General features: G+C 46.2%; 1 protein-coding gene across 1 annotated transcript in view; it reads left to right on the top strand.

The window, feature by feature from the left end:
• The first annotated feature begins 505 nt into the window (after positions 1-505).
• Positions 506-27,857, top strand: part of LOC147639348 (exocyst complex component EXO70A1-like) — a 44,049-nt gene continuing 16,697 nt past the window's right edge. Inside the window, exons 1-4 of the mRNA XM_086790287.1 lie at positions 506-784; positions 1,409-1,504; positions 1,712-1,917; positions 2,019-2,276. Coding sequence (XP_086646413.1) covers positions 626-784; positions 1,409-1,504; positions 1,712-1,917; positions 2,019-2,276 — 719 coding nt within the window. The 5' untranslated portion in view covers positions 506-625. The remainder of the gene's footprint in view (positions 785-1,408; positions 1,505-1,711; positions 1,918-2,018; positions 2,277-27,857) is intronic.

Genomic DNA, 27,857 nt, shown 5'->3' with positions numbered 1-27,857 from the left:
TGCTGATGATAATGCTTGATGTTGGAGCTTGTGCAATGTGCTAGGTGCATGCTCTTGGAGTTGTTGGAGAATCACTCTGAGCCCATTAGACAAGCAAGGTAATCTGTTTTGTAAGAGCTTTTGCCAGAGTACTTCAATATGCTTTAGAATTGTTAATGTGAATCCTATTGTTGATAGATATGTGGTGTCTTTTTTTAAAAGTTTGAAGTAACCTATGGGCCCTTAGTTATTACTATTATTTTTTTTTCGAAGGTACAGGAAATTTGAGAAACACACACACACACCCAGCCTCCGTGAGGTGGAGGGGGCCCCGCCGGGATTGGGATGAGGGCTGGCGAACCCATCGTACATGCTCTTAGGATAACATAATATGGCTCTTAGGATAACATATTTTTGGTAAAAAAATAATTTCCAAGGTCTCGGTAGAAGGGACAGCCGGCCGGTGTCGGAAAACAAAGCGATGGGGCCATCATAAGGTGGGACTGCCGTAGGCGAGTCTACAAAGCAAAACTACTCAAAAAAGCTTCTCTCTCTCTCTCTCTCTCTCTCTCTCTCTCTCTTTTTGGCACAAAAGCTGTTGCGTTCATCCAGACTGTTTCAACTACTGTTGTTGTGCTTCGCTGCAATGGTGGCTCCGGGGGGCTTCGAGGCCCTGGTGGAGCGCTCGAGGTTCATGCGGGAGAGCCTGAGCAGGAGCCAGACCATCACGGACAGCATGATCACCATTCTCGGCTCCTTCGACCACCGCCTCTCCGACCTCGAGGCCGCAATGCGCCCCACCCAGGCCAGCCCTTACATCTCCTTACATCAATTTCGACCTCTAATTTTGTTACAAAATGCACGGTATCAGAGATCAATTCATGATTAAAACTGTTACACACATCCAAAAGCTGTAATTTTTAACAAACTTTACTATCGAAGCTTGATGAGAAGGGGGAGGGCAAGAGGTGGCGCGGGGCGATACATTCAAGCTTGATGGGCTTTTCCCCATCAACACTTAGATCAACCTATGCTCAATGTTCAAAAGCTGAAATTTCTTACAAAACTTAGTATTAGAGCTTGATGAGAGGGGGGCAGAGGCTGGGACCAGGGCAGGGGGTAACACTTCCGGCCTAGAGTTGGACCTACAATTCTAAGGCTTATGCCACATGCCTGTGAGCATTGTACAGCTTATGTTTATGTCCAGATGAGATTATATGAGCTGAGATTGTTGTTAAAAGAGTAACAGACAACCAAGTGACTGGTGATGGGGACGGCTAGCAGTCATGCCCATTCATAGCCTGTCCGTCCGCATTTTGCAGATTATTGTTGCGTAAAGGTCCTGGCATGAGTTTCTTTAAGGTTTTTACTTTCAGTTATTCGGGCCATTGTGGTCTTCTTTGTCTAACAGGCTGGGGATGCTGTTCAGGTACACACACACGCTATAAGGAAGGCACATGAAAACATTGACAACACACTGAAGGTAGCTGACAAGATCCTTACACAGTTTGATGTGTCGCGGAAGGTGAGACCAGCTTCCTTTTTTTGGCTTAATTGTTAAGATTTTTTTCCTAAGACCGGGTCATTATATTCGTGAAGATATCACCAGTCCATCCTTGCTATCACAGCATCTGATGATGTACGGGGGGTGGCTGGTGCATTCGGAGAGTTTTTTGATAATGAAATTGGAAGCTGTTTTTCTTGGTTACATACATTCTGGAACATTTTGCAGGTGGAATCAAAGATAATCGAAGGTCCTCATGAAGATTTAGGTGGGTACTTGGCTGCTGTGGATGAGCTTCGCAGCAACGTTGAGTTCTTCACATTCAATAATAGCTTTAAAAGCAGTGATTCTGCCTTGAATCATGCTCATGGTCTACTTTCTAAGGCTATGGTGAGGCTGGAGGAAGAATTTAAAGGTCTACTAACTACACACAGGTGAGTTGGACCATGTGTTTGAAGGTTTACCAGGTTTTAGTCCAATGAAGAGATGGAGTTACCCTGTACATGTGTTGATGTTTCTTGGGGGTTCATTGCAGCAAGTCTCTGGAGCGTGCTCGACTTATGGAGTGCTTACCTAACTCCGTGCGTTCAACAGCATCCTCTGGAAGTCAAGGGGGTGGTGGCGATGAATCATCAGGAAAGGCTGTTTCTCCAAATCCTGCTAATGGAAAGAATGCCAAAGGATTGGAAGGCATTGGTTCTCTCATTCCACCAAGGATCATTCCTCAATTACATGAACTTGCACAGCGAATGATTACTGCTGGCCACCATCAACAGTGCTGTAAGATTTACAGGTAATTTACAATCCAAGTATATAAAAGCCAAATCTCTGCCCCGCAAAAAAAAAAAAAACATATTTGAAACTTCCCAGTTTTTTGAAACACGTTTGAAACGCGTTTTCAAAACGCCTGGCAACTATGCAGTGGAGGATATCTTGGTGTCAGTTTTTTGGAGCCCTTTAAGTATTGGATTTTAATAAACAAACAAATTTTCTTGTACTTTTGGAATGTAGTGAAAGGCTTGGGATTGTAAAACGTGGTGGTGAATTTAGGTAAAGCTGGCTGTATTAGAGGGGGCACTCTAGGATCTAAGACCTATTGAATGGGAGTTGGAGGCATAGCAAACTACAGATGATGGGGCATGCACCCAAGGCTAGGCCTAGATGGTGGCCAGGTTGGGCTGTCAGTTTGACTGTTGGGCCCATTAATGGGCATGGTCCATGATTAGAGAGACAGAAAAAAAGTTTATATTAAAAGGCCTCAAGGTTTATGAGACCAAAGACTTAAGGCAATAGCTCCATGAGATATTAATCCATGGGAAAAACTGAAAAACTGAAAAAGAAACTAGCTACCTATGCCATAAACATGTGTCAGAAGTAGTGCTGGTAGCTATGTGGCTAACACAAGGTGCCAGTATGTACAACGGGGTGGGAGGAATGCTTTCCTCTCATCCTACTCCGAACGGAATTTTGAGAGATCCAAGCTTCTGTTCATGTTCGGGCATTGGCATCTTGGGCAATAGTCCCTTTGCTGAAGTCTCCCTATTTGTGATAGCGTCACTGAGGAACGTCTCTTGGCTTGGAAGCTCTTCGTCACTTGGATTAATACTCTTGGTTTTGGGTTGCTCCACAACACTAGGCGACTCCATCGTGGCCTTTGCTGATGCTGTCACGATCTTTTCCATTGCGTTGGTTGTAACCTCCCTTGCAAAAGCCTCAATTCGTTCATTCTTCCCCCTTGGCGTGAGATTCTTTGTAAGGGCTATTGTGCCAGATCATTGTAATATTGTCTAGGCACCAATGAGCAGCCCAATGTGGACAGAGTCACTGGGTTATTGTGTGAACACACTTAGTGGGACATTATTATTAGGGTTGGTGAGTTGGTAGCTAACTCACCAATGTTAGACACTATAGGAGTCTAGGCTCTAGCTGTATTCTTTCATTGATGAGTGAGTCATCATTGAGTTATTGAGAACTTAGGAGCAGTGCCGCCATTGAGTATCTTTGTTGAGCATTGTATATATTTCATGTTAGTAGTACATGGTAGATTAGGTCATCTCTCTTTACTGTGTATTGAGCATGAAGAAGAAGCAGTTTGTGCATGGGTTCAAGTCTTTGATTAGGCTCTAACCGGAATCAATCAATTCATAAACACGCTTCCACAAGCACCTATGTTACATTGGTGTCAGAGCGTTAGGTTTTGATAGAAGAAAGGTTGCATTTTTTAAATCTCATGAGGGCATTTAGATTCATCGCGCGGAGAACCTCATCATCGTCAGTGTTTTCACTCTGGTTTGTGACTTTTTTCATCAAGCCTGTGTTTTGCAAATTCTGTATAGCGCTTGTGTGTGCAAGGGGCACTCAGCCAAGGGCAAGAAAGAGGGCCAAACGCACCAAGTAGAGGGTGGACAGAGCAAGCAAGCAAGGCGGCCTGTTGGTGCGTCAAACACAGCCAGAGAGGAGTGGAAGAAGGCGCATCAGTGGGATCCAATTGTTGGCACTCAAAGGTCAGATTTGGGAGAGCATAAGGGCAGCCAGATTCAGAAAAAACGCAGCCTATGCAGGCTGCAAGACAGCACACAGTAGGCGGTCAGATCTGGCAAAAACGCAGCCTATTCAGGTTGTAGGACAACATATAGTAGGTGGCCATATACATCAGCAAAACACAGCAGAAGGGCGCATCCAATGGGGTGCTGGATGGAGGGGCAGATAGGGCAGCATTTTATACATCCGGGTATATGTGGCTTCCTGCCCGAGTCAATTGGCTACACCCACCCTTCCTCCATCGTGCAAGGATAAAAATCTTCACATAGTTCTTGACTACAAAGGTAGGTGTGTTTGTTTTCTTCAAGTACATCTGCGGTGACAAGTACAAAACATGGAGTTTCAGCAGATGTCGGAGAGCTTTTTGGTTTCTTGGGAGAAAGCACGGTCCACCAACATCAATCTCTACAAGAGCACAGTGGCACCAAATAGGATTGTCATTTGCATGCACATGGACATGCTAATCCAATGCTAAATCCCTGGTTTGCAGCAGATAAACTTTAGATTAGGGATCGGCTTTATACAGAAGATCTCCACATATGCAAAGGACAACAGTCAGCCATGTGGATAGGGGCCTGTAGATGAAGTCGGCAGCATATATGAATTTCTGTTGTCCATGGAACTAGCCGATAGCAGGTCGGCCAGTTGAGTTTGTGTGCCAAGAGCCTATTAAAGGCATAACTTTGGGCGGCATTGTTAGACATCTCTCCCCTATGGAGATTGGGTATTAGATAGACCTAAGGCAGCCAGATTGATGTACCTTTTTTACTATATGAATATATTGAATATACATCCATCTCTCTCTCTCTCTCTCTCTCTCTCTCTCTACAGTACCCGCCAGGTTGGGCAGTCCTCCTATCACCCGAGATATACCTTCTGTAGAGAGACTGATGGAGTATACACCGCAGAGATCTACAGCTTGTTGAGTGCAGAGGATCCACAGAGGCCATTAGCAGAGCTCACACAGATCCTGATAGAGGCTTTACATACAGCTGCAGCGATGGCCTTCCCACACACGCAGCCCACCGTACGACCACGTCTTGGGAGCATGCCCCAGAACAGTTGGTATGATGATGATTGTAGGGAGCTCAGAGCCCGGCTACAGAGAGAGGTGGCCACAGGTGTTACTACATATAGACAGTCACGCATCATCTTCCGTTCCCTCATTCGGCGGAAGAAGAGAGCATTCTTAGCTCGGCTGGAGAGAGACATCTATCAGTTGTTTTTGAGTCAGGATTTTGGGGAGGCCTGGAGATTGCTTAGAGAGCAATCCCTGCCTCCGGCCATTACCTCTCTAGATACATGGGGAGAGTATTCAAATTTCAGCCTCCGTGTCACGTGCATCCCGCACTTGGATGCCATGTAGACATTTCTGTACAGAAGGTGAAGGACTTGGGATGGTGAACTGGTCCCATGTGAGCCTAGTCCGGGACGAGTCAGCAAGGATCCATCTCAGTCGTCCGAGGTCAGGTGTGCATTGTCTTGCACATGAGTCCAAGGTCAGATGTGCACTGTCCTGCACATGAAACAGTGCCAGTCCGCGCTGAGTCTCCCTCTAGAATGATGTCAGTGGTTCTGTGTATCTGGTATGGTACCGGATGCCAGATCACTGAGTAGATTATGTTTAGGACAAGGGGCCAGCCCATAGAGCTACCCCGGAGCTGAGTGTGGGCATGGGAATGGTGTAGAACCACCCCCATGAGGGTGAGGAAGGCCCAGGCTGGACCCACCAGCCATGGAAGGGCTGTAGGACAGCCCTAAGGCAAGAATAAGGCCATTTTCAGGAGGTTGCAGCCTTCATAGGGCTGTAGGGCAAGTATGGGGCAGCCCATACAGGCTGCCTAGCCCATGGATTGTGGGCAAAGGCTATGCCCAGCCTTCTAGAAGCAAGCGCCGGCCTCCCCAGCTTGCTAGGGAATTTACGCAGCATTTGGATTTATTTGAGCATTTAATGCTTATTTTGCTTAGTCGTGGGAATATGCTGCTGGCCGCCTGCTCTTATGCTGGCCGACTGCCCCTGGAGGGTAGTATAAAAAATAGAGGTCCACAATCCCATAAGATGGCTGCACCGACTTCTCTTCATATGTAGTCTGCCAAGTTGGATGGTTCCAACTACACCGTATGGAAGGTGAAGGTGAAATCGGCCTTGCGTGGCATGGATCTTTGGGATTGGCTTGTTACACCAGCCAATGCCACCCCTCCCACCCTTGCTTCCGGTGGTGCGACTCAAGCAGAGATTGATATTTGGCAGTCGAATGATCGACGCGTTTTCTCCTTTCTGATGTTGAACTTTCAAGATGCTGTTCTCTCTCATGTGCGTACAACAGATGCTGCACATGAAGTTTGGAAGGCTTTTGTAGATCTCTATGAGATTAAGTCTCCAGGTCGGATTTTGGAGTTGGAAAAGCAACTTATGAACTTATCAGTTTCTGCCTTTCCATCTTTATCTGCTTTCATCTCGAAGATGAAAGCATAGAAACATGGGACGGGGACGGGGACGGGGAACGGGACGGGGACGGGGCAAAAGGCCGTCCTGGGGACGGTGGAAAAAACGGCAATCTGAAAACGATTGTTTTTTTGCAAATTTTTTTAACACACTTGATTTACACTTAGAAACCAAGACATTAAGCACAAAATTGCACCAAAAAGAGGAGAAATGCATAGTCGTATTAGCAAAAAACTATAATGGGGTGCCGATGGCGTGATAAACAAAAGTGAGTGTACAATCTAAACAAAAATGCCAAATGGCATAATGAAAGGCCCAAGGAGGGTGTACACTCAAGGCAAAATGACTAAGTGCCCAGATACAAGATTGCTAGCAAAAAAGTGGGGCAAGAGTCGAGACTCGAGACTCTAGACTCAAGAGACTAGGCAAGAGGCTGAAATGGGTGAAGATCAATCGTGACCTCCTCAGTGAAGTCCTCCATAGGCTGGTCCTCAAGTGGGAGGGGAGGGGGAGGTGGGGGGGACAATGCCTCGGGCACAACCTCAAGCTCCTCTAAAATCTCGGCCCTCTGCTGATCAGAGAGATGTGGGTCCTGCTGTGCCTGCTCCCATTCGGTGAAAGGATCTGCCTTCTTTGTCAAGCCCTTGCAAAGCATTCGCAAGTTGGCACTGACAAATACCAAATCATTTGGACGCTGTACACCAAGGCGGTTCCTCTTCTTAGAGGCAATGTGGCTATAAACTGACCAGAGTTGCTCTAGGCAACTGCTACTGCAAGCCTGTGAGAGTACGCGCACAGCAAATTCCTGCAACTTTGGAGTTTCCGCACCATAATCCTCCCACCAAAGTGCAGACCCTACCTTGAAGCGGTCCGCCTGTGCATCTGCCAAACCAAAAGCCCCCCGCTTCTCTCTATAAATCTGCAATTGGTCCTTGATTGTGCGGCGATCCTCCTCACTAATGTAAAGGCGATCCAAGGTTTGTTGAAGGCCTTTGCTCACCTCTTTGTCCTTGTGTTGCCCTTTGCCTTGAAACTTAGGATCAACAATGTAGGCAGCAGCATGGAGGGGAGAGTGGTAGGCTTGCCACCTTTTCAAACATAGGGATTTGACCTGTTTATAGTGAGGCTTGACTTTGAACATTGCTTTTCGCTTCTTTGTCATGCGATCCATTGCCTCGTACACTTTGCCAATGCATGGTTGAGTGGAATCCACTACCCTAAGGAGATCAATAATCGGTTGCACCATCTCCACAAGCGCCTTGGTCTCCTCCCACCATGCCGCATCGTCCGCCCTTTCCCTGCAAAATTTGCCAACTGTCGTGGAAGCCTCTGAAGTGCGTGCAAACTCATCACTGAGGAAGAGTCCCCTCAATGCCCCACTACATGTACACAAGCGGCCTAGCATGATAAAGTTGAGTGCAAACCTCGTCTCGGAATACTTAAGAAGAGAGAGGCTTGACTTCTTGGAAAACTCGTGCTGCACCCTTTGATGGTTGAGGACAAAGGTCACTATTTTGTTGGCATCCTCAATGACAAGTGCAACCCAATCCAAGGCCCCTATGTCTTTGATAAGGTTGTTGAGGCAATGGGCCATGCAAAAGCACACGGTGATGCGAGGATAAGTTGCTTGGAGAATTGTCCCCGCCGCCCTATTTGCCGGTTCTCCATCTGCACATATGGCAATGACATTCTCTGCCCCCACCGTCTCTCGTGTTGTTGCCCACTCCGCAGCAAGTATCTCTACACTCTTCCCCGTCCCGGAAGCATCATGGGAGTCGACAAAGTATGTCTCCCCTCGTGAGTAGGCAACAAGTCCATGGATGGAGCGCTTTCTAGTGTCACTCCACCCATCAACGACGAGGGTAACACCATTTTCAGCTCATTGCTTTTTCATGTGGTTGGCCGCCACCTCCACACTTGCCTTCTCCTTCTCAAGGAGAGAGGTGCGGATGGTCTCCGAAGAGGGGGGAACATAAGAGGGTCCATACTCCGCTATCAATTTGCACATGGCCCGAAAGTATGGAGATCTATCCAAAACACCATATGCAAAACACAAACAAAATTCAGATTTTTACCATCATTTAGTCTTTTAAGTTTTAGTCTTTAGAGCATGATATTTGAATAGTACATGAGCATAGTGCCAAGGACTTACCGTGCCGCCCGAAATGCTATGTGGTCATGAAAGAGGAATCGTGCCACGAGGCGGCCGAGTTGGCAAAACGCAATCCTCAAGTGGCCATCGACCCCACATCCTTTGTGAGGACATCAACGCCGCATGTACCTCGTTTATCAAGAGAGGCATCCGCTTCCCGGGGACGCCAAAGTACTCTTGATGAGAATTGGAACCCTCAATTGAAAGAGGAGGTGGACATGGCGATAAACCACAAGCTTTTCAAGGAGCTCCTTCTTCTTCTCGGCCGAAACCTCCTTGCAAAATTGCACTTCGTTGCCGGGCTCATGCAAGAAGTGAGCACGCACTTTGTGGGCACCGCCGGTTCGCTTGTAGCCGCAAAGCTTACATACCCATGGTCTTGAACCACCCCCTTGACCGTATTGCGAGCACTCTACCTCATCCCACCAACTCCATCGATGTACGGCGGGCCTCCTCCTTCGTGATGGAGCGGGTGTTGAAGTGGTGGAGGCGGCGGCGGACCCGGGTTGAGGAGAGGAAGGGGTTTGAGAAGAGGATGCCATAGTGATAGAGTAGAGCTTGAGATGGATGGTAGAGCTTGAGAAAGAGTCAAGACGGAGAATCGGGATGGAGATGTTGGAGAAGGAGAGCTTGGACAATGGAGAGGGTGAGCTTGGAGAGGGAGAGCTTGGATGTTGGAGAAGGAGAGCTTGAAGAGGGTGAGCTTGGAGAGGGAGAGCTTGGATGTTGGAGACGGAGAGCTATAGTGGTCTCTACAAGTTGATCGCTCTGCTTTCTTCTGGTGCTTCTTCTACTCTTTGGCATGCTCGGTTTGGCCATTTGAGCTATCAGCTTCTGCAGCGAGCTTCGATTGTTGGTTGAGGGATTACCAACCATCAAGGCTCCGTCGTCTGCTTGTTCCTCTTGTTTACAGGGGAAGCAACACCGAGCCACCTTTCCGAAGGAGGCGACACACAGATCTTCGACATCACTTGCTCTCATTCATGCAGATTTATGTGGTCCTATGAGTACCGCGTCTTTGAGTAAGGCGTTGTACATGCTCGTGATGGTGGATGATTTTTCCTGGTATACTTGGGTTTTCTTTCTGAAGACCAAGGATGAGACTTTTCAGCACTTCTGTGACTGGAAAGCTGAGGTGGAAAAAGAGACCGGTCACTCGGTCAAGGCTCTCAGGACCGATGGGGGGGGGGAGTTCACATCCCAGGAGTTTCAGCAATATTGCAAGACACATGGCATTTGGAGATAGCTTACTACATCATATACTCCATCACAGAATGGAGTTGTCGAGAGGAAGAATAGGACCATTATGGAGATGGCCCATGCTATGCTTGAGCATTCTTCATTACCTCGACGCTTCTGGGCTGAGGCGGCTTCCACTGCTGTCTACATTCAGAACAGGTCTCCTACTGCTGCTCTTCCCGACAAAACTCCATATGAGGCTTTTCATGGTGAGAAGCCCTCCGTTGTTCATTTCGGGATATTTGGGTGTACGACGTATGTTCATGTGCCTAAGGAGCACTGCTCTCGAAGTCTCAGCGCATGACTTTTCTCGGATACAGCACTGTGTCCAAGGCATATCGTCTTTATGATCCTTAGGCCGGTAAAGTTGTTGTGAGCCGTGATGTGGTGTTCAACGAGACTCCTACATCTTCAGAGGGGGGTGGTGAGCTTCTTCTTCCTTCACCTCCGTCTCTGCCTCCTCCTCCTCCTCCTCCTGCTCCCGTTGCTTCTGTTACACCTCTAGCTGAGGATACTCAGTCAGATGATGATGACCCTGCTCCTCCTCCGGCGAGTTCGAGCAGATCTGTACTTGGTTGGTATTATCAAACAGTTCATGATTCTGGGTTACGTGAGCTTCCTTCTGCTCCTCCGCCTAGTTCTCTTCGGCGTTCTTCCAGAGTTACAGGGAAACAAATTCATGAGGGCAACATGTTTGTTAATTATGCTCTTATGTCTACAATCATTAATGGTCCTTCTGATCCCACTTTTGTAGATGAGGCTCTTTCACATGAGCCTTGGCGTCATGCTATGCAGGCATAGCTGGATGCTATTGAACGAAATGGCACTTGGATTTTGGTGCCTCGGCCTCTGCAGCGTAAGGTGATTGGTGTGCGTTGGATTTTCAAATCAAAGTTCCGAGCTGATGGCAGCTTGGACAAGCACAAGGTGAGGTTGGTTGCCAAGGGTTATGCTCAGCGCCCTGGTGTCGACTTCGATGAGACCTTCGCTCCGACGGCCCGGATGACTACCATTCGCACCGTTCTTGCACTTGCAGGACATCATAGATGGCCCGTTTTCCAGATGGACGTCAAGTCGGCTTTCTTGAATGGAGAGCTTACACAGGGGGTTTATATTTATCAGCCGCCAGGATTTGTTGTTCCGGGCAAATAGGATCGTGTGTATCGGCTGAAGAAGGCTTTATATGGTCTAAAGCAGGCTCCGTGGGCTTGGTACGAGCGGATTGATGAGTTCTTTTAGAAGCTCGGCCTGCGCCGTTCTCACGCAGATTCGAACCTTTATATCCTCCTTGAGAGGGGGGTTGATTGTTATCATTGTGGTCTATGTTGATGACCTCATCTTTACAGGTTCTTATTCTGTGTGGATCCGTTTTGTTATGGATGCTTTGGAGACAGAGTTTGAGATGACGGATCTTGGCCTCTTGCATTATTTTCTTGGCTTTGAGATTTGGCAGACCTCGAAGGGCATTTTCTTCTCTCTGCAGAAGTACACTTGGGAGATTCTTGACAAATTTCAGATGACTGGGTGCAAACCAGTATCTTCTCCTATGGATATTGGTGAGAAGCTTTCTTCACTTGATGCTTCTCCAGGGACTGATCAAGGACAGTATCGGGTTCTCGTCGGTTGTTTGGTATGGTTGACCTACTCCCGATTGGACATATGCTTCGCAGTCAGTTTATTGAGTTCCTTCTCATCCAAACCCCGTCAGCAGCATTGGCGGTGTGCTCTCAGAGCTCTTCGGTACTTGCGTAGCACTCTGGATTTTGGCATCTTTTATGGCCAAGGACGCACTCTTGTTGGATGGTCTGACTCAGATTGGGCTGGAGATCCAGATACACGGCGTTGGACCACTGGTTGTGTTTTTTCACTTGGGTCTGGAGCCATTTCTTGGAGTAGTAAAAAGCAGCCTACTATGGCGCTTTCCTCTACCGAGGCGGAGTACCGTGCAGTTTGTTATGCTGTATGTGAGGCGATATGGTTGCAGAGATTATTGGAGGAGCTTGGCTGTCCTCCTACCGGATCTACTCTTCTTTGGTGTGACAATCAGAGTTGCATTGCCAGCGCCAAGAACCCTGTGTTTCATCCTCGTACGAAACACATTGAGATTCAGTATCACTATGTTCGTGAACGGGTTCTTGCTGGAGATTTGCATTTGGAGTATTGTCCTTCCGCGGAGAATGCCGCAGATTTGTTCACCAAGCCGGTTTCTCAGGCTTCCTTGGCTCCTCATCTTCGGATTCTCGGAGTTTGTTCAGCATCTGGTGTTGAGAGGGGGTGTTAGCATATTCATCCCTAGATTATGCTCTTTTATGGTGCCCATTTGGTCCCTTTTGCATGGCCCTTGCTTGTGGGCTGGCCACCCCTTTTTTCTGCTATTTTTCTAGGATTTTTCCCAGCCTTTCTGGCATTTACCAGTCGGCCATGTCCAGTAGCTCCAGTCGGCCTGTTTTGCAGCTCCAGTCGGCCAGCCTTCCCTTACTATAAATAGTGGGTGCTGGCCTCTCTTTTCCTATTCAGTCTTGTACATATTTTGCTCCCTCACTTATGAGACTATCTGTGTCTCTTACTTGGGACTGTTTTGCTTCAATATATTCAGCATAGTTCTCTCTCTCTTGCACTCTCTGTTTAGCACATTCTAGTGCCACTTTGCTTCCGCTCTGTGCACTCGTTCAGCACACAGATCTTCGACATCACTTGCTCTTGTTCATGCAGACTTATGTGGTCCTATGAGTACCGCGTCTTTGAGTAAGGCGTTGTACATGCTCATGATGGTCGATGACTTCTCCAGATATACTTGGGTCTTCTTTTTGAAGTCCAAGGACGAGGCTTTTTAGCACTTTTGTGATTGGAGGGTTGAGGTGGAAAAAGAGACCGGTTCGTCGGTCAAGGCTCTCAGGACCGACGGAGTGGGTGCAGGAGTTTCAGCAATATTGCAAGGCTCATGGCATTCGGAGAGACAGCTTACTACAACATATACTCCATCATAGAATGGAGTTGCAGAGAGGAAGAATAGGACCATTATGGAGATGGCCTGTGCTATGCTTGAGCATTCTTCGTTACCCCGACATTTTTGGGCTGAGGCGGCTTCTATTGCTGTCTACATTCAGAACAGGTCTCCTATTGCTGCTCTTCCAAATAAAACTCCATATGACCTTTGTTGTTTATTTCTGAGTATTTGTTTGTTCGGCGTATGTACATGTGCCTAAGGAGCATCGCTCCAAGTTGGACTCGAAGTCTCAGCGCATGACTTTTCTCGGATACAGTACTGTGTCCAAGGCATATCGTCTATATGATCAACAGGCCGGCAAAGTTGTTGTGAGTCGTGATGTCGTGACTCCTACATCTTCAGAGGGGGGTGGTGAGCTCCTTCTTCCTCCGCCTCCGCCTCCGCCTCCGCCTCCGCCTCCGCCTCCGCCTCCGCCTCCTTCTCCTCCCTCTGCTTCTGTTACACCTCCAGCTGTGGATTCTCGGTCAGATGATGATGACTCTGCTCCTCCTCCAGCGAGTTCGAGCAGATCTGTGTCTGGATGGTATTTTTAGATAGTTCGTGATTCTGGGTGTGAGGTTTCTTCTGCTCCTCCGCCTGGTTCTCTCAGGCGATCTTCCAGAGTTTCAGGGAAACAATTCATGAGGGCAACATGTTTGTTGACTATGCTCTTATGTCCTCTATTATTCATGGTCCTTTTGATCCCACTTCTGTGGACGAGGCTCTTTCACATGAGCCTTGGTGTCGTGCTATGTAGGCAGAGTTGGATGCTATTGAACGGAATGGCACTTGGACTTTGCTGCCTAGGCCACTACAGCGTAAGGTGATTGGGGTGCGCTGGATCTTCAAATCGAAGTTCTGAGCTGATGGCAGCTTGGACAAGCACAAGGTGAGGTTGGTTGCCAAGGGTTATGCTCAACATCCTAGAGTCGACTTCGATGAGACCTTCGCTTCGACGGCTCAGATGACTACCATTCGTAGTGTTCTTGTCTTGCAGGACATCATAGATCGCCCGTATTCCAGATGGATGTCAAGTCGGCTTTTCTGAATGGAGAGCTTACACAGGAGGTTTATGTTGATTAGCCGTTGGGATTTGTTGTTCCAGGCAATCAAGATCAGGTGTATTGGCTGAAGAAAGCTTTATATGGTCTGAAGCAGGCTCCGCGGGCTTGGTACCAGCGGATTGATGAGTTCTTTCAGAATCTCGGCCTGCGCCTTTCTCATGCAGATTCGAACCTTTATATCCTCCTTGAGAGGGGGTTGATTATTATCATTGTGGTCTATGTTGATGACCTCATCTTTACAGGTTCTTATTATGTGAGAATCCGTTTAGTCATGATTGCTTTGGAGACGGAGTTTGAGATGACGGATCTTGGCCTTTTACATTATTTTCGTGGCTTTGAGATTTGACGGATCCCTAAGGGCATTTTCTTCTCTCAGCAAAAGCACACATGGGAGATACTTGACAGATTTCAGATGATTGGATGCAGATCAGTATCTTCTCCTATGGATACTAGTGAGAAGCTTTCTCTTCTTGATGCTTCTCCAGGGATTAATCAGGGACAGTATCGGGTTCTCGTTAGTTGTTTGGTTTGGTTGACCTACTCCCGATTGGACGTTTGTTTCGTAGTCAGCTTACTGAGTTCTTTCACATCCAAACCCCGTCAGCAGCATTGGCGGTGTGCTCTCAGAGTTCTTTGGTACTTGCGTGGTGTCACGACCCTATGTTTTTCTCTGGACAGTATGTAGGTGTGCACAGGGACATGGTGGACAGTGTGAATGGCACCAGTTTGGGGCCAAGTGATTAAAGTCCCTTCACATAACCCAAGGGGACAAAGGGTTAGAGGGGACAAAGCTTTAAAAGCATTAAAAGTAAAAGAACACCTTTTATGGAGGGATCGTGGCCCATATGCTATTATGGGGGGCCACGTGTGTGCTTTTTCTGAAGAGGGGCTGACGGGCTACAGGGAGGCGCCTTTCTAGTGGTAAAAAGGTGGAGGGCTGAACTGCCTACTTTTCTCTTTCTCTTGCAAACGGAGGGCTGAACTGCCGACTCCTTCTCTTTCTCTTGCAAACGGAGGGCTGGACTGCATGTGGCTGGACTGAAAAGCAGGGCTGCAGCATGCATCTTCCTCTCTCGTGGAAAGCAGCGCAGAACTGTAGGCGGGCAGCAGGAGGTTCAGTCGGGCAGAATTCTCTCTTTCTCTCCCTTGCAAACAGTCAGGGGGCCAGGGGCTGGTTGCTCTGGACACACAGGTGGCCAGGGGCTGGTTGCTCTGGACACACAGGTGGCCAGGGGCTGGTTGCTCTGGACACACAGGTGGCCAGGACTGCAGAGGTACACGCAGCAGGGATTGCTTGCGCAGATGGTCATAGGGCTGGTCCGCAAGAGGATAACACTGCAGAAGACCATGCAGGCCTTTGGCAGCGCATATGAGACTTCAGTTGGATTGTAGTGTACAGCTCCTCTCACCCATAGGTGGCTGCTGGGACAGAGGTGCACAAGTGTGCTGATCCTCCTTGCAACAGGAATGTTTTGAGACTGTTTATGGGCTGTTTTACTTGGCTGCAAGTTCACTGTGTATATGGGATATTGGCTGCAATTACAAGGTCACCTGGTTATGTTTCTTGGCATGGGAGTGATGCAAGCTCACATGGGAGCATACCCATGGAGCAGATTGCTTTCTTCCTGCAAGAAAGGAACAGAGGGACCTATAGTTATGGGCATTTCTATGTTTCTAGATGTTTCATGAGGGAACAGGTAACTAGATGTATGCCGTTGTTGGCACTGTTGTTGAATGGTGTTGTGAATGGTTCTATATGAAAACAGGACAAAAGTTTCAAAGGGAAACAAGCCTAAGGGTTTCATGTAGAAACAGGTCGTAGGTTTCTCGAGGAAACATGTATTTGGATTTCTCCAGGAGATAGGTCACATGCAGGCAGAAGGTACAGGAATGAACACATGTTTGGTACAGCCTTGCTACTGATTGGGCAGGGGACAGGGAATCCATGATAGAGATGGATAGTACCCTTGGAAGGTAGAGAGGGTTGGTACAGGTGTGTCGACTGTATGCTATGCTGTGATTGGAGTTCTCTTTTGAGAAACAGTTTGGGAGTCTTTGTTGTGATGCAGAAGCACTGGATGTGTCAGGGTGTGATGCTGTTCATAGGGTGAGAGGCTATGGATGGTTGTGGCAGCCCTGATCATGGGAGAAGGCTTCTGTATGCAAGACTCAATGTGTGAGAGTCTTTTGATGTGAACAATGACTGGACTTGTTTGTGGATGCCGAGTGGATATGAAGCCATGATACAGGGTATTTGCAGGCTTCAGGAGTTCTACTGTGACGGCTGAGTTCCCAGCCTTATTGTAATCAAAGCTCTTATAATCAATTAAAGAAATACCGCAAGGGACGCCACTGCGTTTTTTGGCCAATCGGTGTCCGTGTACTGTTTGCAGGAGCACTCTAGCTCCCCCTGTTTGTTTTCCTTTTCTAGGTCCTCAATGGCGTTGAAGTGTTTTATGTGCGAGTGTTTGTTTCACCGCCCGTCAGATTTCTGAAGGCCGGTTTCACGTGGCACTTTGGACTTTGGCATCTTCTATGGCCAAGGATGCACTCTTCGTGGATGGTCTGAGGCTGGAGATCCAAATACTCAGTGTTTGACCACTAGATGTGTTTTTTCACTTGGGTCTAGAGCCATTTCATGGAGCAGTAAAAAGCAGCCTACTGTGGCACTTTCCTCTACAGAGGCGGAGTATCGTGCAGTTTGTTATGCTGCATGTGAGGCAATTTGGTTGCGGAGATTATTGGGGGAGCCTACCGGATCTACTCTTCTTTGGTGTGACAATTAGAGTTGCATTGCCATGGCCAAGAACCTTGTGTTTCATGCTCATACGAAACACATTGAGATACACTATCACTATGTTCGTGAACAGGTTCTTGATGGCGATTTACGTTTGGATTATTGTCCTTAAGCGGAGAATGCAGCAGTTTTGTTCACCAAGCCGGTTTCTCAGGCTTCCTTGGTTCCTCATCTTCGGCTTCTCGGAGTATGTTCAGCATCTGGTGCTGAGAGGGGGTGTTAGCACATTCATCCCCATATTCTGCTCATCATTGGAGTCCCCTTTTGGTCCCTTTTCATGGCCCTTGGTTGTGTATTTTTCTGGCATTTTTTCCCAGGTCGGGTACTTCATGCCCAGTCGGCCAGTTTCAAGTGTCCAGTCGGCTAGCCCTACTTACCTATAAATAGGCGGGCTTGCCTTCCTCTTTCCCATAGTCTAGTCTTCCTATTGCTTCCCTCACTTATGAGACTGTTCATGTCTACCACCTCATGTCTTATGTATTGGGTGGTTAATAGTGGGTGCACTACTCACACGACTCATGACAGGTCCATTCTGCATGATATTCGGCCTAGCTCTTCGAAGGTGTCCATTGGTGATGCTTCCAACCTTGGGACCTCTTGTGTGGGTAACGTGCGACTCAACTCTTCTCCTGGCCAGCCTTCTACTATCTAGGATGTGCTTTATGTTTCCAAGCTCTCTAGCAATCTGCTTTCAGTGTTTTGGATTGCAGAGGAAGGCTATGGTGTCTACTTTAAGAGTTTAGTTCTTGAGATCATTGCCACTAGCACCTTGCAGATTGTTGCCAAATGTGTACAGGAAGGCGGTCTTTATAGGCTGAAGGACTTTGGTGAATCTTTGAATGAGTCATAGTCTCATTTGCTACAACTTCTTCAAAGCTATTATGCCTTGGTAGCTCACAAGGATACAACGTTGTGGCATGCTCACTACGGGCACTTGAACTATGCTTCTCTTTAACAGCTGTCTTCTCAGCATATGGTTGAGGGTCTTTCGGAGCTAAAATCCTCCCACTCCACTTGTGTGGCTTGTTTGCATGGCAAGCAACATAGAGAGTCTTTCCCTCACGAGGCTACTCATTGGGCTTCTCACATCGTGGAGCTTATCCATATGGACTCGTGCGGTCCCATGCGGACTACTACCTAGGATGGTGCCAAGTACTTCATGCTTATTGTTGATGATTTCTCATGTAAAGTTTGGGTGTATCTCTTGGTAGAAAAAGGCTTTCTCCCGCTTTCAAAAGTGGGTGGCTCTGTTTGAGAATGCGACCACACAGAGTCTCTTGGTAGAAAAAGGCTTTCTCCCACTTTCAAAAGTGGGTGACTCTGGTCGAGAATGTGACCACATAGAAGGTTTGACAAGTCCGTTCAGACAATGGAGGAGAATTTATCTCCAAATCCTTCCACAACATTTGTTCACAGAAAGGTATTGGTTGTCAGTTCTCTACACCTGGCACTCCATGTCACCATTTGGCCACCCAATTGGTCCACCCGTGCTTTCTCATCATGTATGTACATTGGACTGGTGTCCATGGCAGTTGTATATGCCAGGAATTGATGCCACTCATGTGATACTGTGGACTTGGCTTTCTGTTTTGGGACTTGTGCTTTTGTGTATATGCCCGGAAATGCTTGGTGGATTGGTGCTCCATTGGGTCTGGTACCTCGTGTACTTGCCTGGAGCACGTCTATTTTGGGGTGGGGATGTCACCATTTGGCTACCCAATTGGTCCACCTGTACTTTCTCATCATGTATGTACATTGGACTGGTGTCCATGGCAGTTGTATATGCCGGGGATGGATGCCACTCATGTGATAGTGTGGACTTGGTTTTTCATTGGGACTTGTGCCTCTGTATACATGCCTGGAAATGCCTGGTGGATTGTAGTACCTTATGTAGCCCGTGAAGGATACAATGTTTATGGTAGTGGTCAAAATGTATGTCAAATGCCATTGCCGGTTGAAAATGTGCATGCACAACACATGCAACATGGGCTGCAATTTTCTATTGCTGTAGGTATTCCGCGTATATCTCATGCCACTCATGCCTTCGAGTGTACTCGTGAGGGAGAAGCTATGGCTTAAAATGCACCAATGCATGTTGAGGTGCCAGCCATGCCTCATGCTTAGAGGGCACATGTATTTATGCCTTATGCATCACCTTTTTCTCCTAAAATGATGCGAGTCACAAGGGTTGTCCCAATGGACAAACATGGAGAAAACATGTTGAGATGCAGACACATGCATCAAAGTCTTGTGACTTCAAAGCTGGAGACAAATCTGTGAAGTTTGACGCATATCATGGGGAATATGATGCATCAAAGACACTTGCTTTTATTGCCCAGTTTGATATTGCTTTCAGTGATGAGGATTTCACTCAGAAATCCATGATCCGGCATGTAAGCATTTTCATGAAAGGCACTGCTGCCCATTGGTGGCTCACGGAGAAGTTCTCATTGAATCCTGTTAGATCATGGGAAGAGTTCAAGAAGAGGTTCTATGCCCAATTCTTGCTTCCCAATGCATTGAATGAGATAACCATGAAGTGGGATTAGGTGAAGCAAAATGAAATGGGAAACAATGAATGCATATGTACAAAAGTTTTGGAAAGTGGGTGTCTCCATTTATGCATGTCACCGAGGCAGAAAGGAAGAGAAGGTTTCAATCGGGATTGCAACCCGTGTACAAAGCGGGACTACAAATGTATCTTGGTCACACCTTACACCAACTAATCGCAGTCGCCACCGAGCAATTGGAACTCAAATTGAGTCGATCCAACAAGGCTAAACCCTCATTTCAAGGCAAAGAAAGGGTTGTCCAAAACCTGCAAAATAATAAATAGCCACCTAAAAAGGATCAAAACCAAGATAAAAATGGCCCAAAGGTTGAAAATAACACTACCAAGAAGTGTTCCTTCAAAGTGTGAGACCATGGTCTCACTCCGGAGCAGAAAAAGCAATATATGAGCAAGGGGAAATGCTTTACTTGTGGTAGCACGAGAATATTGCAAATGCATGCCCAAACAAGAAGAAGCGTGATAATGCAAATGCATTAAAGCCCAATGTACATATGGTCCCAGATGTGCAAGGTAATACGTCACATGAAAATACAGGGTTGTATGTAAAGGTTGGGGACAGCTTAAGAATCAGTCCGCTTTGTTTGTTTGATGATTGTGCAACTGAGAACTTCATATCTACATAGATGGCAGCTGCATTGGGTATTGAAGTGGAGGACATGGGTCCTCAAATTGAAGCAGGGGTTGCCTTTGTTGGTAGAGAAGTGTAGGTCATGCCTATTATTGGCAAGTTGCGCATACACATTCAAGGCTATGTGGATCATGAGGATTTTCTTGTGGCTCCTTTGAATGGCTATGATGTATTGCTTGGAATGGCTATGATGTATTGCTTGAAAGGCATTGATCCGTGCTTACAAGACCAATAGGATTACCTTCATGCATAAAGGCCGAGAGGCATGTAATTGATGCTGGTGAAGAGGGTGATACCATTCTCCTTGTATCTCATGTACAAATTAAGAAAGTAATGAAAAAGAGTGTTTTTGCGTACTTGATTTTTGTACGGGATCATGTTGAGGAAAATGATATACATGTAAACACTCTCAGTAATGATAGGCTGAAATTCTTACAAGAGTACAATGATTGTTTTGCTGATGAGTTACCAATGAGTTGCTACCCGTATGACCGGAAGATCATTGCATTGATCTTGTGCCGGGTAGCTCACCACCTAATAGGCCAGCCTATCGTGTAAGTGCTTCCCAAAAAGAGGAGATCATGAAGTAGGTAAATGAGCTTCTTGAGAAGGGTTTGGTTCAGCCAAGCTCTTCCCCATATTGTTCACCCGTCCTCTTAAGGATGGATCCTTTCGTATGTGTGTGGATTATAGAGCTTTAAATAAGCTTACCATCAAGAATCGGTTTCCAATTCCACGCATAGACGACATCCTTGACAAGTTGGATGGATCTGCATGCTTTAGCCGAATTGATCTCAAGAGTGGGTATCACCAAGTGCGTGTAGTGCCTGAGGATGTACACAACTTCTTTCATGATAACATTTGGGCTTTTTGAATATCTTGTTATGTCTTTTGGTCTTACGAATGCCCCGGCTACATTCAATAGAATGATGGATCGCATATTCCGTGGATACATGAAATTTACAGGTGTCTTCTTTGATGACATCCTGGTCTTCTCGAAGATCGAAGAAGAGCATAGAGCTCATTTGGCTATTTGTTTTTGAAGAACTCCGTAAGCATAAACTCTTTGATAAATGCAAAGAAGAGTGAGTGCTTCTTATCAGAGATACATTATCTTGGGCATATTGTGTCCAAAGATGGAGTGCGGATGGATCTTGTAAAGATTGATGTAATTCGGAATTGGCCTGAATTGAGTTCAGTGCACGAGATCTGTAGTTTTCTTGGATTATGCTCTTACTACTGCAGGTTCATTCGGCACTTTGCACGGATTGCTTCTCCTTTGCATGATTTGACGAAGAAGAAGCCACATTTAGATGGACTATCGTAGAGAGGGATGCATTCCTCAAATTGGAAGATGCAACTACTTATGGTCCAGTGTTGATCATTCTGGATTTGCAAAAGCCTTTTAGTGTGGAATGTGATGCATCTGGAAATTGCATAGGAGCTGTCCTAAATCAAGAGGGACATGTCGTGGCTTATGAGAGCCGTAGATTGCATGATGCAGAGCTATCTCTTGGCATTTATGAGAAAGAGTGCTTGGCTGTTATTCATGCACTTACTATATGGAAACATTACCTTCTTGGGGCTGATTTTACTGTGAAAACAGATCACCAGAGTTTGAGGTATTTTCTTACCCAAACTAAATTGTCAGAGAAGCATATGAGGCCAATTTCCTCTCTATGTTTCATTTTCAGATCTTACACACCCCACGAAAGAAAAATGCAGTGGCAGATGCGTTGTAACGAAAGCCGTATGTAGTAGCTATCTCGGTTGCTCATGGGGACTTGTCTGCCATGCGTGATTTGTATCATACGGATGCTGATTTTGCCACTATTTGGGCTGATTTGATGGCTGGTTATGCACATGCCTCTTATGTGATCAAATAGGATTATCTCATGAAAGATAATTGCCTATGTGTGGTGTTTGACATGGGCAAAAGGTTTTGGATGAGTGCCATGCTTCTCCATATGCTGGTCATAGGGGCATAATGCCTACTAAGCACATGATTGAGTGGTATTTCTTTTGGCCAGGTATGCGGAACCTGTCAAAAGGTGAAATTTGATAGGCAAAAGGCACCAGGTTTGCTTCAGCCATTGCCTATTCCCACGCAGCCATGGGAAAGTATTACAATGGATTCCATTATGGACTTGCCATAGACCCAACAGGTAATGATGCTATTTGAACAATTGTGGATAGCTTTAGCAAGTAAGCTCACTTCTTGCTGGTCAAAAAGACCATCAAAGCTGAGCATATGGTTAAAATATATCTTGCACAAGTGTTCAAGCATCATGGAATGCCGAAGTCCATTCTGGGGGGTAGAGATCCCAGGACTACAAGTCTCTTTTGGCGGGCCTTATTTGATAACATGGGCACCAAATTGGACTTCTTATCAGCTTATCACCCTCAAACGGATGGGCAAAGTGAGGTTGCAAATTTAGCTGTGTTTGATTTCTTGAAATGTTATGTGGCGGATCAGAAGTCTTCTTGGGAGAAGTACTTACCGCTTGTGGAATTTGCATACAACAACATGGTGCATGTATCTATGGAAAAGGCTCCGTTTGAGATTGTTTATGGTAAGGTGGTTTTGCCACCCATCCTTCACACAAAGGATGAGATATTTGTAGCTGATGAGTATGTAAGAGACTTGGATATTACTTTTGCTCAGGTCCGGACAGCCATTGCAAGGTCACAAGACAAGCATAAAAAGGGTGCTGACAAGCATAGAAGGCAATTGGATGTTAAAGAGAATGATTGGGTATTGCTGAAATTTGAGAAAGCAAGACTTGCAAAGAGGCCTGGCAAAGAGGGTGCATATCCTAAGCTTGCAACCAGGTACTATGGGCCTTTTCGAGTGATCGAGAAGATCAATGAAGTGGCTTTCAGATTGGCATTGCCTCGTCATTGGCACATACACAATGCTTTTCATGTGAAGTCTCCTTCGCAAGTATGTGGGGCCGGAGCCCAGTGACAAGGTCATTGAATACCAGAAGTGGATGAACTTGAGGAAATTTTGCAGCTAGAGCAAATTGTGTATCACAAGGAACGCAAGGTTGCTGCAGGCAAAGTTGTTAGGCGTTACCTTGTGAAGTTTAAGAACTATCTTTCCATTGATGCTAAATGGGTAGATGAAGAGTTCTTCAGAGATTGCCTGCATGTGCTTTTGACATATTTGGATATGTACATTGGACTGGTGTCCATGGTAGTTGTATATGCCGGGGATGGATGCCACTCATGCGATAGTGTGGACTTGTGCCTCTGTATACATGCCTGGAAATGCCTGGTGGATTGTTCCATTGGGTCTGGTACCTCGTGTACTTGCCTGGAGCACTTCTATTTTGGTATAGTCTCATGAACGGAGATTGTTCATACCAATGCTGCATTGCATAGCATCTTTATGTGCTTGCTTGCAATTGAAGTTGCATATTGTTTTCATGCTTGCTTGACCAATGTGTAGTTCCGGGTAAGGGGATGCCCGCCTGCGAACTGTGCGTGTGATTGTCTGCTGACATGGTTATGTGGCATGTGACAGGTGGTAAGTATTGGTGATAAACCTAGCCTTAGGAGTTAGTGGACAAAACCCAATGTCCACCGCCCAGACCTTATCCCCTTTGTACAAAGGGAGTAACCAACCATGTGTCCTTTTTAGCTTGCTCCACAAAGCACCTGCCTGCCACCTAGAGTGGACAACTCACCACCTGACTCTTCCCTCTCTATAGAAGAAGGCGCCTCCTTCATGAGGCCATTTGGGCTGTATTTTCTGCATTTTCTCCTTCCCAACTCCATATCCAAGCTTGCTAAGGTGTTTCCCAAGCTTCCAAGAGTGTTTCTGGGTGCTAATTACTCTTCTACACACTCCCAATGACTGAAATTCAGCAAAATAGCTCTCTTTCTTGCTGTAATTTCTGGTCTTTTTGCTAAAAACCCTAATTTCAGCCCTGAAGCTTTCCCAGGGTTCCCTTCATCCTCTTGAAGACTTTTGTTGCGAGGAATTGCGACAAATCGAAGATTTCATCACTCCAAGCACTTCCATCGCGAAGACTTTCGCTGTCATCGACTCTACTTCCAAGAGTGTTTCCAGGTGTTAATTACTCTCTTGCACACTCCCAATGACTGAAATTCAGCAAAATAGCTCTCTTTCTCGCTGTAATTTTTGGTCTTTTTGCTAAAAACCCTAATTTCAGCCTTGAAGCTTTCCCAGGGTTCCGTTCATCCTCTTGAAGACTTTTGTCCCGAAGAATTGCGACAAATCGAAGATTTCATCACTCCAAGCACTTCCATCGCGAACACTTCCGCTGTCATCGACTCTACTTGCAATTGGTAAGCTATTATGCTTAAATATGAAAGCAAGTAGCAGGAGGGAGGAACTGGATTACAAGATCACATACCCTGTGTAGTGTTCTCTTGTCCTACATGCTCTCTTGCAGATTGTTGCTACCATGTGTTGGTGAAACAATAGAGAGCAGATGGTATGAAACATGGACACTTGAGAGGGTAGTGTGAGTTGCAAGTCTACACCGACAACCACTTGTTTGCAATACTGTATTCATATGCATTGGTATGGAAATCTGGTCACAAACGCCCATGACACTGTGTACTTGATTCTCCCAAGATCAATATACTTTATTTGAGGGAGGGGTTGGCCGTTCCGGCTCATTGTGTGTCTCTTGTCAATTCAGCAAATTTCTTCTTGTATTGAGCATGTGTCCATCAAATCTTGGTGTATTTAAGTGTATTGATTAGCATTGTGTTCAACCAAGTTACACTTCACAACAAAATGGTGTGCTTGAACGCAAAAACAGGAGTGTTCAGGAGATGGACCGTACCATGCTTTCTTCTTCCGATCTTCCTCTCTCTTTCTTGGGAGAAGCTGTGACCAATGTTGTCTACATCATCAACCTTTCTCCCACAAAGGTGGTTGCTAATATGACTTTGGAGGAGGCTTTTACACGAAAGGAACCTTCAGTTTCACATCTTAGGGTTTTTGGCCTATGATGCCTATGCTCATATCCCTGATTTTGCCAGGTCCAAATTTGATTCCAAATGCAAATTCCTTGATTATAGCTCTCAATCCAAAGCTTACAGACTATGAGATCCGGAGACGAAGTCCTTAGTGATTTCCCGCAATGTTCACTTTGTTGAACCCTCGTCTGATGATTCTCGGTCTCACCCCGAGCTTACCATAGAGGTTCCTCATCCTCTTGCTTCTTTGTCTTCTTCCCTGGTACCCCCACACCCCCAAACTTCTCCATCTCAAGTTTCTATGCCCTCAACTTTTCGTACTCCCCCTGCGGCTGTGCGACGGAGGATTGTCCCCAAGCTTAGGCTGGAAGCCACTGTTCGTGACTCTCATCTCTCAGATGTTGGTCTTTATCAGCTTGCTGACTCCTCAGCAGTACCTTTGACATGGGCACATAGATTACATTAGCTTCATCATTCCTATAACCTCGCCTTGATGAGTAAAGTGGTGCAGTCATATGAGCCTACTACAACTAAAGAGGCTCTTGCTCTTCCTGAGTGGCGGGCAACCATGGAGGCCGAGATTGATTCCATTGAAAGGAATGGTACATGGGAGCTTGTGGACCGGCCTTTGTATAGGAAGGTCATTGGGGTCAAGTGGGTCTTTAAAACCAAGTTTCATGCTGGTTCTCTAGACAAACACAAAGCTAGATTGGTTGCAAAGGGGTATTCTCAGATTGAGGGTATTGACTTCAGCCAGATACACCAATGTCCGGACAGTTCTTGCTCTTTCTACTCATCCTCACTAGCTCGACATTTCTTACAGGGTCAATATTCTCAGTCAGTTCTCTTCCACTCCTCGACAATCTCATTGGCAGGCCGCTCTTAGTGTTATTCGATATTCTGAGTCAATTCTCTTCCACTCCTCGGCAATCTCATTGGTAGGCCGGTCTCAGGGTTATTCGATACTTATCTGGTACCTTGGACTATGGTCTCTCTTTCAGAGGAGGCACCGAGCTTGTTGGATATTCTGATGCTGATTGGGCAGGCGATCAGTATACCAGGCGTTCCACTTCTGGTTCCAATTTGGCCTTTTGTAGATGTTAATATATCTTTTCTTTCTTTCTTTCTTTCTTTTCTAGGTTCCGGTCTCATTTTTTCCGTTGAGACGGAGTACTGTGCTTATTTTGGATACTTGTTGCGATCTATTACGGTTGATGCAAAGGCTGAGTAATCTTGATGTTCTTTCGGACTCTCCCATCTGCATTCTTACAGACAGCTAGAGTGCCTTGGCATCAGCACATACTTCATCTTTTCATGGCAAGACTAAGCACATTGAGGTTACTTTGTTTGTGAGCTGGTCGATGATGGCATCATTTCTCTGGAGTATTACCCCTCTCAGGACAACCTAGCTGATCTCTTCACCAAACCTCTCCCTTGAGGTACTATCGATCAGCTCCTTACCCGTATGGGAGTCGGACCATTGTGCTGGAGTTGAGAGGAGGTGTTGGAATGAGCATCTCTAGCCCCGTTTGATCCCTTTTATTCAGCATATTTATATGATATTTTTGGGTATTTTCCCTACCTTTAATAGGCGTTTGTCCTTAGTCGTGGACTTTGTGCTCAATCGTGGGTTTGTATGCTGGCCGACCAGCCCCTTCATGATGTATATAAGAACAGGCTTTTTGCCATTTAATTCATTCATCATTTTGCTCAAGTGTTGGATCAGCCCCTTCATGATGTATATAAGAACAGGCTTTTTGCCGTTTAATTCATTCATCATTTTGCTGGCTGCTCCAAGTCTCTCCTTTGCTTCTGCTTGCTTCCTTAAACCATTCTCTCAGTCGGCCATGTGGACAGGGGCCTGTAGATGAAGCCGGCAGCATATATGAATTTATGGGGCCTGTAGATGAAGCTGGCAGCATATATGAATTTATGTTGTCCATGGAACTAGCCGACAGCAGGTTGGCCCGTTGAGTTTGTGTGTCAAGAGCCTATAAAAGGCATAACTTTGGGCATTGTTAGACATCTCTCCCCCCTATGGAGATTGGTCATTAGATAGACTTTTGGGTTTGCTAAGGCAGTCAGATTGATGTACCTTTTTGTACTTTATGAATATACTGAATACATAGCCATCTCTCTCTCTATTCTCTGTCTATGTTGATTGTTCCTGCATCAAGAGTTCCGATGCAGTGCTTAGGGCTGAAAGAAGAGTCCCAGGAGCTTCCGCATGTGACAAGGATAGAGAGGAGTGAGGAGTTTATCAGCTGTTGGAGAACAAGTTGGTAAGCTTGCCAACAAGAGATCCAAGCAAGAATGACAACACATATAGTGGTAAGTCCATCCATAGATGATGTGACATAGTAGAAGCCTTCATGCCTTAATCACATCCCTTAAGCACCTTGTAGGAACCTCAATGCAAAACGCATGAGAGAAGAGAGAGAGAGAGATAGACTGGTTTTCAGTATATATATTATGTACATGGAAAAGGTTACGCGTATGCTTGGCATAGGTCTTCCCAAAAGGGCTATTGATTACTTCTACTGCCTATACATGATCCAACTCCAAGAGGGAGATAGATGATTTGATGTACAATGATGCCTCGCCTTATATAGGCCCTAGAAATGCAAGTCGGCCAGTATATATGTTGTCGGCCAATTCTTGTCCACAACTGATATAAATCAATAGTAAATGCTGCGTTTTCACACATGTGGATATGCGGGCTGCTAACGTGGCATGTCCACATGCTACCGATTGTTATATGACCTATAAATGCTTTAATATTGTTGCCAAATGTGGGATTAGATGTGAGGTTTAGCCATGCGATGTGTGTGCACATGACATGGGAAGCTCAACATGAGGGAGTGTCCAAGGATGCCAGAAAGCTTTCAAGAGAGGAATTGGTATCGGTGATATGAGTTCCCAAGTAAGGAGCAGATTCTGGAGGATGAGCCCACGGAGCAAGACTCTACTAGGCTTGGAGGTGATCTAGA

The sequence above is a fragment of the Cibotium barometz genome, chromosome 4 (assembly GCF_041138505.1).
Source record: "Cibotium barometz isolate CiBa-2024 chromosome 4, ASM4113850v1, whole genome shotgun sequence".
Lineage (NCBI taxonomy): Eukaryota > Viridiplantae > Streptophyta > Polypodiopsida > Cyatheales > Cibotiaceae > Cibotium > Cibotium barometz.
The sequence above is the reverse complement of the archived record's forward strand: the minus strand, read 5'-3'. Positions and strand labels throughout refer to the sequence as shown.